The sequence below is a fragment of the Panthera onca genome, chromosome A1, assembly GCF_046562875.1.
Source record: "Panthera onca isolate mPanOnc1 chromosome A1, mPanOnc1 haplotype 2, whole genome shotgun sequence".
In the NCBI taxonomy this organism is placed as follows: domain Eukaryota; kingdom Metazoa; phylum Chordata; class Mammalia; order Carnivora; family Felidae; genus Panthera; species Panthera onca.
Genome location: NC_138339.1, coordinates 215,373,627 through 215,386,284, shown reverse-complemented (window position 1 = coordinate 215,386,284; position 12,658 = coordinate 215,373,627). Strand labels below are relative to the sequence as shown.

Here is a 12,658-nt window from a genome sequence, read left to right as displayed (position 1 = left end):
CCCATGATTTTCCTAATAACATTTTCTTTTCTCTAGCTTATTTTATTCTAAGAATACAGTACATAATACATATAACATACAAAATGTGCTAATTGACTATGTTATCGGTCAGTAAGGCTTCCAGTCAACAGAAGGCTATTTATTAGTAGTTCGGTGTTCGAGGAGTCAAAAGTTCTACATGTATCTTCAACTTCGTGGGGGGACCTGTGCCCCGTAACTCCTGTGCTGTTCAAGGGTCAACTGTTCTAGCTTCTCTTAAAGGGCCTCAAAATTAAATCACATTAAACAAACATATCCTACTGCCAACACGGCTTTAAATTTCTGCGCCTATAAATAAATGCTGTATTGAACAGTATTATTATAGGTAACAAGATTTCACCTAACACTTCATCAAACCTTGTTTTTGCTGATAGACTCTGATGCTCCAACTAGTGACTGAATGCAGGCAGACAAGGCTTCCTGGGACAATCCTTGGAACACTGCCCTCTGGTGAAATAAAAGAAAAACGTTACCCTGAAGTATTTCACAACACAGGAAAAAGAAAAAATGGAAGCCGAGTACAACGAACAATGAATGCTTGCTTACCCTCAATATAGCTGAATTAAGTTATATTACTGGCAATATTCCCCCTGGCATTTCCTACTCCTATTCCTATTTCTAGACCAATACATGCTTTTGTAATGTGCATCTCTCAAGACACCCATGTGACCCTCCAACATCTCCTTAGCACCTATTTCATGCTAGGCTCTGTGCTAAATGCTGGATGCACAGTGGTGGGTGGACAAGGCAGATGTGGTTCTGACCCCATGGAGCCCTGACTTCAATATGATGGAGGCTTTTTTTTTTAACTCAATAAAACCAACTTTAAAACAAAGGCTCAGTCACCCAAGTTCTAAAAAATGTATCTCTATGCGGGGGGTGGGGGGGAACATACACACCCCCTATGAACTATATTCTTAAGAAACAGTAGCATTTGGACAATTAATTACACAGCTGTTGTATTTAATCACTTTTTTCTTCATATGCTACTGGAGTTGTTACACTGTTTAATTTAAAGTAAAACCACTGAATTTTAGGGATGCCTGGCTGGCTCAGTCAGAGGAGCGGGCAATTCTTAATCTCGGGGTCGTGAGTTCAAGCCCCATGTTGGGTAGAGATTACTTAAATAAAACTTAAAACAAAAAAACACTGAATCTTACATTTCAGCAGCAAGTTCCTAACAGTAAATAAATATAGACAAATAATCTGTCAAGATTGATAATCACCCACCACTATGCATCTACATTAATCGTATCATTAAACATTCTGGAATGTGTACAATAACTCTTACCTAAAATCAATGCAACGTTTAAGTTGGTGCTTAAGAGAAAAAAAAGTACTGCTAATTTCAGCAAACAACGAAAATTAATCCCATGATTAGAAACACATGCAACCTTAATAGTACTTATCAAGGATGCTGATTTAAATGGAGTACAAAACTAAAGTAGATGCATTTAATAATAAATTTAATACTAAATGTACATTATGCCCATGTGACACTGGACATGTCACTTAACCTTTCTGCATGTCTTTTTCCTTATCTATAAACTAAACTAAAACAGATGACTTAACTAGTAGTTTTAAACTTATATGTGGTCATAGGTCCCTATGAAAAGCAATAAAAGCCATAACCCTTCTCAGAAAGACACAAATATAAACATACATACACAATTTTGCCCACAATTTCAAGGTGTTCACAGACTCCCTAAAGGCCACTAGTGAATTCTAAGGTTCTAAAGAATGCACAGGTTAAGAATTCCTAACTTAGACTCATCTTAAACCTACCTCTGTACTGAAAAATCGTTATGATTTGAATTTGATACCAAACAAAATACTACATCGATATCTTAAAATAAAATTAAAATTAAAAAATTTCACGTGAAACAGCAAGCAATTTACACTAAAGATACAAGAATTTACACACATACATCTATGCATCTGTACAATTTGGAGAGACACACAAGAGTTCTTCGAACTGTAGGATACCACATTCCATGAAGATCTGCTGGAGAAATTGTCGTCTGTGGTCTAGGATTGAGGGATTCTGTTGAACCTAAAAATCCAAATGGAAAAGACACATTTCATACACTACATAGGTCTTACTTGCATGGCAACTGTAACCTGTTTGTTCTCTTTAGTTATCAATACCTAGGGGCATCCATTTTTTCTAGATTTTCTTCACCTTTAATCAAGAATGCCAAGGGGGGTGCCTGGCTACCTCAGTCAGTAGAGCATGGAACTCCTGAATTCATAAGTTCGGGCCCCATGTTGGGGGTAGAGTTTACTTAATAAAAAAAAAAAAAAAAAAGCAAGAAAGCAAGAAAGAAAAGAAAAAGAAATCTTAAAAAAAAAAAAAAAAAAAAATGCCACAGGAACCCCCGAATCGGTGATAGCTAAGATTTAACACAGTAAGAATACACATGAATATGTGTGTGTGTGTGTGTGTGTGTGTGTGTGTACCTCATATATATGCTTAACTCAAATAGCTATGCCCAAACTGTGATCAATAATCTTTATGGAATAAATGAACAGTATATACACATTATACAAAAAGGAGGTAGACCTGTGAGTAGTCATGGGGAAGCAAGTGGGAGCCTACGGAGGTGGGGGAATGACAAGAAAACAAAGCAATGTTAAACAGGAAAATTAATCAAAGCTGGTTTGCCTGACAACCTGCCTTCCATGATCTAAGCTGTATCACTTACAGGCCTCCTCAGTCTATCCATTTCCCAAGTGAAGAGAATTATCCCCCCTCTTTCCAAGACAGGTCAGACGCCAGTAAGGGTGAGGAGATGGAGGGGGGCTTGGTTGGCTTTGTAAGGAAAGCACAATCACTTCAGCTCAAGAGACCAGAGTTGATATGAGCCACAAAAGCAGAGCTAAGATAATACTTTGGAGCAAGAGGGAAGAGTGAAATAAGGGCTGGGTATGAGAGGACATTAGGAAACTTTATTGAATGTTTTAATGCAATAATGGTTTATGGTTATGTAAGAGATGTCCTTACTTTCTGGAGAGATGACGAAATGCTCAAGAGTAAACTGGCAATGATGTCAATAATTTACTTTAAAGTCATCAGCAAAAGATTGGGGCACCTGGCTGGCTCAGTCAGAGAAGCAGGTGGCTCTTGATCTTGGGGTCATGAGTTTGAGCGCAGCACTGGGTGTACAGATTACATAACTTTAAAAAAATATAAAAAATAAAATGATTAGCAAAAGAATATATGTATATGTAATGTGATAAAATATTAAGTCTTGAATCCAGGTGGTGGGTACTGGTACGCACTGTTCATTGTATCATTCTTTCTACTTTTCTGTATATTTGAAATCTTTTCAATAATAAAAAAAATAAAAGGATAGCCAAGCAAAATATAACTCCTTTTTTTAAAAAAGAGCCAGAACTGCCTAGGCTTAGGAGGAGATCCGGAGATTACGGTATATAGATTTATGAGCAAAAACAAAGAGGAGAATATCGTAGGTCAGTGCTTTCATTTTATAATTCTGTAAGCTTAAGTTTTTGTTTTTCAAAAGCATGTAATACTTGTGTGATTTTATTTATTTATTTTTCTGGTATTTTTATTTATTTTTTTAATTTACATCCAAGTTAGTTAGCATATAGTGCAACAATGATTTCAGGAGTAGATTCCTTAAGCCCCTTACCCATTTAGCCCATCCCCCTCCCAAAACCTCTCCAGTAACCCTCAGTTTGTTCTCCATATTTATGAGACTGTTTTGTTGCCCTTTCTGTTTTTATATTATTTTTGCTTCCCTTCCCTTATGTTCATCTGCTTTGTATCTTAAACTCCTCATATGAGTGAAGTCATATGATATTTGTCTTTCTCTGACGAATTTTGCTTAGCCTAATACCCTCTAGTTCCTTCCACGTAGTTGCAAATGGCAAGATTTCATTCTTTTTTGATTGCCGAGTAATACTCCATTGTGTAGATGTACCATATCTTCTTTATCCATTCATCCATCAATGGACATTTGGGTGCTTTCCATACTTTGGCAATTGTTGGTAGTGCTGCTATAAACATTGGGGTGCATGTGCCCCTTCGAAACAGCATACCTGTATCCGTTGGATAAATACCTACTAGTGTAATTGCTGGGTCACAGGGTAGTTCTATTTTAATTTTTTGATGAACTTCCATACTGTTTTCCAGAGTGGCTGTACCAGCTTGCATTCCCACCAGCAGTGCAAAAGAGATCCTCTTTCTCCACATCCTCGCCAACATCTGTTGTTGCCTGAGTTGTTAATTTTAGCCATTCTGACAGGTTGAGGTGGTATCTCATTGTGGTTCTGATTTGTATTTCCTGGATGATGAGTAATGTTGAGCATTTTTTCATGTGTTGACTGGCCATCTCGATGTCTTCTTTGGCGAAGTGTCTATTCATGTCTTTTGCCCATTTCTTCACTGGATTGTTTTTTTTGGGTTGTTGAGTTTGATAAATTCTCTATAGGTTTTGGATACTAACCCTTTATCCGACATGTCGTTTGCAAATATCTTCTCCCATTCCATCGGCTGCCTTTTAGTTTTGCTGATTGTTTCCTTTGCTGTGCAAAAGCTTTTTATTTTGATGAGGTCGCAATAGTTCATTTCTGAATACTTGGGTGACTTTAAAAGCCCCTCTATGGGGCCTTACTTTAAAATATCTATATGAAGTTCCTTAAAAAGAACAAACTAGACAAATTTTATCAAAGAATATTTAGGAGATTAAGTATCTATAGTTGTGCTAAGATTATGTCTGTAAGATCCCTCCTTCAAAATAAAGAGCCAAAACATTACCCCCAAATAAAAGTTTAGTGAAACAAATCTATTTTAAGTACTTTAAAATACCATACTTTAAGTACTGGCTTGTTTATTTTTTCACTTTCCTGTGAAAAATAGTTAGCATTAAAACAACCGATGCAGGGAAAGTTTACTTACCTGGCAAACCATCAAAAGGCAAGTGTCTACTAGCTGCCCCTTCTGAGGAGCAGAACAAAGCCAAGTAACAGGGCTTCTCCCTCAGCCTCCGGCAGTCTTCCTCCAGCGTCGTCTCTGAGCCCACCCTCCTCTCGCCCGCTCTACGCAGAGAATAGAGCCTGTGCTTTTGAAGACACTGATAATCAGCCTCTTCACACAACGGTCCCTCACACTGGCCCAGACACCTAGTTCTACTACGTGAACACCATGTTGTTCAAAGTCCTCACTTTGGAGGCTTCTCATTCTCACTTCCAGCACACTAAGAAACCAAGAACCGAGAAAAGTGATTATCCTCTTTTTTTGCTCCCCGTGCCACCTGACTCAGTCTTGCTTTTTTCATCCCAAATTCTATCACCACTCTAAGTACCATCAACAATCATACAGACAACCACATGGTTGCCCCTGACCTTCCGAATTCCAAAGACCTTCATTTCCATCCCTGCACCCCCAACCCCATAGACAGATGTTCTCAAGACTTCCTTTCAGAAGTACTTTATTCCTTTCTATAGACTTTATTACTCCAAACGATTCCACCTCTTAATTCTTAAAACCTACCATCCCACTCTGACCACAGTATCGTTGTGATGTCCTATTTCTCACCTGTTCACCCAAACTACCCTGCCAACCCCTCCTCCTTTGGCTTTAATCACACCTTATCCTCTCGCTCTCTTCTGACCTCTCTGGCTATTCTTCCTCAGTTCGCCCAGAATACTCCATTTTGCTCCTTAACGTCAGCGTCTGTTAAGGTTCTCTCTCAGGTTTACTTTTCTCTCTCTCTCTCTCAGATTTCTGTTATTATCACTCTATTCTCAGCGCCGGGGTGATCCTATACAAGCCCACAGCATCAAGCACTCCACTGTCTTTATCTCCAGATCAGTCCTCCTCTTTACAGCTCTAGAGCAGTACTGTCCAACAGAAATACAATGTGAGTGATAGATGGGACACATTAAAATGCCACATTAAAAAAGGTAAAAAAAAAAAAACCAAACCACAAATGGAATGAGTTTTAATATAGTTAGCCCAATATATTTAAAATATCATCACTTTAACATGTAATCAAGACAGAAATTACCAATAAGGTACTTTCCATTCTTTATTTCATATTAAGCCTTAGAAATTTGGTATGCATTTTATATGCTAACAACATATTCAGATGAGCCACATTTCACATGCTCAATGGCAGGCGGCTACCATATTGAACAGCACAGCTCCAGACTGATATACACATGGACCCTACCAAGTCTTCCTCAGCCCCCACATCTAGGATGTCATCAAATTCTATTGACTCAAGCTTTTAACTGTATGTCTCATCTATAAACTTCTCTCCATCCCTCATTAGTACCCTGGTTCAAATCACCTTTAACTTTCAAATGGAAAACAAAACAGTCTCCTAACTAGTCTCTACAGTTCTGGCAACAATACCTTATTTACTTTAAGGCCAGGCATGGGTAAAAGAATACAGACTCTACTGGGGGAAGGGAAAATGTACAAGACCAGGACTGGCAAGACAGAAATGTAATCTAGTCTTTCCAGTAACTCTTGAAAAGGTTTTCTAGGACCAAGAGGTATACTAAGACATGGCACAGGTTCTATTTCAAAGGAGAAAATTTTAGTCTCTCTTCCTATGGGGCAAGCATGAGAAAATGGCTTTGCCAGGGAGGGAATACCCAGTCTGCTTGGCAGTCTGGCCTTAAGGTATCAACTGTTCATAGAATAACCCACAATACCTGATGATGCCCTGAACCTGGGAATGTAGATGCAATTGGGATCCTTGAAAGGTTCCCACTCTCACTATCCCAATCCCAGGCTGTCCTGGGCTCCATGACGAGCTGAGCTTCACTGCCCCTGTTAGAGCCAGAAGGAGAGACAACAAACCAGCTCGCTGTCTACATTAAACTCATGAGAATCCAGATGATTCTTGGACCATTCTGCTCCCTGCGATAAATGCACCATAGTCCAAGCTATCCCATACATTTCAATCAGTATTTTATCCCAGTCCCAGGCACTCAATATATTTACCAAATGCAAATCGGGTGGTACAATTATGCCAACACGCTCTACTACCAAGAAGTTCAAAGTCCGCAAGACTGACACCTATCTGGCCTGCTGTATCTGCTCCTTCCCTACAAATAACCTATACCCAAACATACCAAACCGCTTGACTCCCCCAAAAGCATCCACAGTCTTCCATTCCTGCATGCCTTCTTCCGTGCTATTCTGTCTTTAACCTTACTCCACCTGGCTTCATTTTTGCCTTTATAAACAGCAGAGCTTTCAGACACAACACCTCTCACTGAATTCACTTTCTTGCACTCAAAGCTTCGTAATTTTGATGCCCTTCATCCATGATCCAAGAGTGTCCTGTGTATACCTTTGGGCATATCCCCACTGAATTACATCTGTGGCTTATCAATCTCCCCCCGACCCCCACCCCCGCCTGCTCAAGTGTGGGCTCCTCAAAGGCACATAAGCTGTTTCTCATTTCTCATGTCTGGAACATGACAAGGCCTCAATAAAAGTTTAAGTGAATAAATAAAAGTTGGAGTTAAACATCATAACATACCAGATTTTGTTAGATTATTAGACTCGGTTTCCTCTAACTGAACATCTGAAAACGAAGCTTCCGAAGGTACCTTCTTCTGTTCATCTTTTAAACTTTGTGCAATTTGCTGTGTAAAGAAATCAGAAACAAAATTAAAGTGTAGTTTTCAGCTGTATTTTGCAACATGAACACGTTCTTTCCAAAAAGCTAAAAAAAAAATCTAGTTAATAAATGAATGGACTAATGAAACTAAGGCAAAACAACCCATGGAAATTAAAAAGTTGAATTAGTATAGAGCGTCCCTATTCCCGTAAACACATACATAGCCTTTTGTGAACCACTAATCTCAGAACCATTACCAGGTATTTGCTGAAGGGTCAAATACACGAGCCTCCTATAGGAAGCTACTTTCAACTTGATGTTTAGAAACAAACTTTAAGATTGGACACATTCTGAATGTCAGAAATGCTTTATCAAGTAACTGGCCAATTCAAACAACTCATTTTCTCTCTATGAGAGAATGGGTACAGTAAGCTATTTTTCAAACAGATTATTAAAAATTAGCTTATGCACTGAGATTATTCAACCCTTCTTCACTGCCTAAAGAATAACCTCAAATATACACAGGTCACTAACTACTAAGTAATGAAAACTTCACTAGTTTACATGTCCACCTTTATAAAAGTGGAAATACACAGAAATGGCGACTAACAGACACTTAGCTACTGACAAAAGGAATGGCCAGAGAACTATTTGGGAGACAGACTCCGGGCCAGTCCTCTTACTCTGCGTGCAGAAACCAGAAAGTGTAGCTAACCCCTAAATGGCACATAGATGTCACAGCAAGATCACCTTATACCCCTACCCCCCACCAAAAGAAAAACAAAGCAAACATTTGCTGCAAGTGGTGTCCTTAAACCAAAAGGTCTACACAAGAAAGCATCAGGATACTGGCCATGTGATGACTGAATAAACATACTAAATGTGTCACTAAATTACAATGAGGGGGGCTTTAGTAAACCTCATCACCTAATGGTCTATTAGATAGATTACAAGATTACATCTGTGTGCCATTTAGGGATTAGCTACACTTTCTGGTTTCTGCACCCAGAGTAAGAGGACTGGCCCGGAAACTGTCTCCCAAATAGTTCTCTGGCCATTCCTTTTGTCAGTAGCTAAGTGTCTGTTAGGTCTCCATTTCTGTGTATTTCCACCTTTATAAAGGTGGATATGTAAACTAGTGAAGTTTTCGTAGTTAGTGATCCGTATATTACAGACATTGATATGTCTGTAATATAAAACTACTATAAAGAAGACAAGGAAAGGAGGGGAATAAGGGAAAGATACAATTCCACAGATTGGGCTGAGCAACAGATCTAGTTTTTGTCATATACACTTTGTGGGCTTCAAAACCAAGGTAACTTCTGTACATGGACTATTGATTGGTTCCCTGGAATTATTAGCAGTATCCAAACACCAAAAGAATTCCTACCATGAGCCTGCAGAATAAGAAAAGGTGGGCAATAAACTAACAGCCCCAATACTACATGCCCTTCCTATCATGTATCTGATCCCTGCATGGTTGATTTTACATATTATTAAAAAAAAAAAAAAGTACTATGCAAACAATATAACTACCCAATACATAAATTTAAGGAGAAATCAGAAGGGATGAAAAGTTGAGGAGAATATTCTTAAAATAGGTTAGGGCATTAAACCAAATAGCCTGGTATATTTCAAGCCTGTTAGCTTTAAAACAAACACACTTCTTACTACACACATATCAGCCTAGGCACTGAGGCGTTAGGTTAAGTGAATATGCTGGCGAGGGTGTGTGGCAACAGGAATGGGTTAATATACATACGTATACTTCTTTGCTCTGTCAGCCGACAGGATCCAAGAGCAAGAACCCCCGAAAGCTATGAGCACACCCAGCACCTAAACTTTGTTTGCTAATTCCATTCTCCAATAAAAGAAGCCAGGACTCCTTGGAGAAATGGCTGACTCTAGGGTTACGACAGGAAATAGGCAAGATGCGCCTGGAGCCGCGAGATAAGGAAGTGTTCAAAAAACACACAAACAAACCTATAAGCCGGGGATCTGTCAAAGGGACCCAGGAACCAAGTGAAAGAGCTCCCAATGGTCAAAGTTGGAACTATTTGAGCAAAACAGCAGTGGACTATAATCCAAAGTACAAAATAAATACCCATGAGTCCATACTGGTATCAATAAGTGATTAAATAAATACATAAATGCATAAAAGGAAAAACATTTCCCTTGCAGACAAATTCTAAATAATTTATGCAAATACTCTGCATCTCAAGGAAGCAGCATAGCTTGGGGAAAAAGAGCAACTTGCCAGTGAAGAAATCTGACGATGCTTCCTCAGCTAGGTGATCAAGTTCAGTTAACAACTTGGTAAGTCATGTTGATAGCATCTACCCTAGATATGATGTTCTAAAAAAGTTACTTTGGATTTTCCTCCCCAAAACACATACCACCAGTCTAATCATGAGAAAAACATCAAATTCCAACGGCAGGGGGTTAGGGGGAACCCTACAAAATACTTAACCAATTCTCCTCAAAAATGCTAAATTAAAATCATCAAAAACAAGGAAAGTCTGAAAAACTGTCATAGGCAAGAGAAGCCTAACATAACATGAAAAACAAATGCAATATAGTGTCATAAATAGGATAATGGGATCCTGGAATCGAAAAAGACATTACATAAAAACTAAGGGAATCCAAATAAACTATGGCCTTTAATTAATACCAATGTATCATTACCGGCTCATTAACTGTAGCAAATGTACCATACTAACATAAGATGTTAATTAACAGAGACAATTGGATGTTGGGTACATGGGAACTCTCTGTACTACCTTCTCAATTCTTCTGTAAATCTAAAACTGTTCTAAAAAAATAAAATCTAGAGGGTATTATGCTAAGTGAAATTAGTCAGAGAAAGACAAAAATCATATGACTTTACTCAAATGAGGACTTTAAGAGACAAAGCAGATGAACATAAGGGAAGGGGACCAAAAATAATATAAAAACAGGGAGGGGGACAAAACAGAAGAGACTCATAAATATGGAGAACAAACTGAGGGTTACTGGAGGGGTTGTGGGAGAGAGGATGGGCTAAATGGGTAAGGGGCATTAAGGAATCTACTCCTGAAATCGTTGCTTCACTATATGCTAACTACTTTGGACGTAAACTTTAAAAAATAGAAAATAAAGTTAAAAGAAATAAAATAAAATAAAATAAAATAAAATCAATTACAAAAGAAAAACTCAGGATATGTGTTCTCCAGGAAAAGCAGTCTAAACAGAAACAGGATAATATCTGAGCCACATTTATAACTTAACAACAGAGATTACTACTCAGGACCAAAAAGTATGGGGATAAATATCAGATATACTTAGGAAGAAATGGACTTTAAACTATTTTTCACAGACTAATAAATTTAAGTCAGTACTTCTGCTGTAAGCTAATGATAATTATGGGGCGTCTGGGTGGCTCAGTCAGTTGAGCATCCGACTTCGGCTCAGGTCATGATCTCACAGCTCGTGAGTTCGAGCCCCGCATCGGGCTCTATGCTGACAGCTCAGAGCCTGGAGCCTTCTTCAGATTCTGTGTCTCCCTCCCTCTCTGCCCCAACCCACTCACATTCTGTCTCTGTCTCTCTCAAAAATAAATAAACATTAAAAAAATTTAAAAAAAATAAAAGCTAATGATAATTAAGGAAAGATAGTTTACGAACCTTGCAAAAATTACACTACACTTTTAGAAATACATTAGAAACATGTAATGACTGAGCAGAATTATTTCAGGGGACATTTTCAAATTTACTGGCAACAAAATTTCCTTTGGAACTTTTCAAATAAAATAATCAGGCTGCTACTGATAACTGTTTAGGGCACCTGGTGGCTCAGTCGGTTGTCTAACTCTTGATTTCAACTCAAGCTATGATCTCACAGTTCATGGGATGGAGCCCAAGTCAGACTCTGCACTGACAGGGCAGAACCTGCTTGGGATTCTCTCCTTCCTTGCTCTCTGCCCCTCCCCGACTCACACACATGCTCTCTCTCTCAAGATAAACATTTAAAAAATAATAAAATAAAAGGCACTTTTATTTTAAATATTTTAGATATTCCAACGAACTAGATCATGTAATTTATTTTAATAAGTTAAAAAATAGTCATATTCTGGGGCTCCTGGGTGGCTCAGTCAGTTAAGTGTCTGACTTGGCTCAGGTCATGAACCTAACGGTTGGTGGGTGCGAGCCCCACATGGGGCTCTCTGCTGTCGGCATGGAGCCCACTTCGAATCCTCTGTCCCTGCCTCTCTCTGCTCCTTCCCCTCTTTCTGCCCCTCCTCTGCTCACACATGCTCTCTCTCAAAAATAAAAAATAAACATTAAAAAAAATAGTCACCTTCTTATAGGTAAGGGAAACTGAAAGGACAACCCCCTTCATATTAAATTTTAATACAGAAAAGCAGAAACATCAAAACTCACATTTATTAACAAGCCAATGTCTTATTTTTAAAGAATAATAAATAACCCAGATTCACAGAACAGACTGGTGGTGTGGGGGAGGGGAGGAAGGTGGTCAAAGAGCACAAACTCCCAGAACAAGATAAATAAGTCCTGGGGATCTAATACACAGTAATAGTGACTACAGTTAACAATATTGTATTGTACATTTGAAAGTTGCTAAGAGAATAGATTTTTTAAGGTCTCACTATGTACATACACACAAAAATGTAACTATGTGAAGTGATAGATGTTAACTGATTTACTCTGATAAACATTTCACATTATATACATACATTAAACCACTACCTTGTACACCTTAAACTTAATTTTTTTTCAATATATGAAATTTATTGTCAAGTTGGTTTCCATACAACACCCAGTGCTCATCCCAAAAGGTGCCCTCCTCAATACCCATCACCCACCCTCCCCTCCCTCCCACCCCCCATCAACCCTCAGCTTGTTCTCAGTTTTGAAGAGTCTCTTATGCTTTGGCTCTCTCCCACTCTAACCTCTTTTTTTCTTTTCCTTCCCCTCCCCCATGGGTTTCTGTTAAGCTTCTCAGGATCCACATAA

The 12,658-nt window shown here is 38.6% G+C and overlaps 1 protein-coding gene across 3 annotated transcripts in view; it reads right to left on the bottom strand.

Moving 5' to 3' along the window:
* COG3 (component of oligomeric golgi complex 3) overlaps positions 1-12,658 on the bottom strand; it is a 71,351-nt gene that overhangs the window by 23,625 nt on the left and 35,068 nt on the right. For all 3 annotated transcript variants that reach the window (XM_078433468.1, XM_060637149.2, XM_060637148.2), the window contains exons 14-16: positions 7,566-7,671; positions 1,968-2,092; positions 397-486 (exon numbers count right to left, since the gene is read on the bottom strand). In XM_078433468.1, the coding sequence (XP_078289594.1) occupies positions 397-486; positions 1,968-2,092; positions 7,566-7,671 (321 nt within the window). The remainder of the gene's footprint in view (positions 1-396; positions 487-1,967; positions 2,093-7,565; positions 7,672-12,658) is intronic.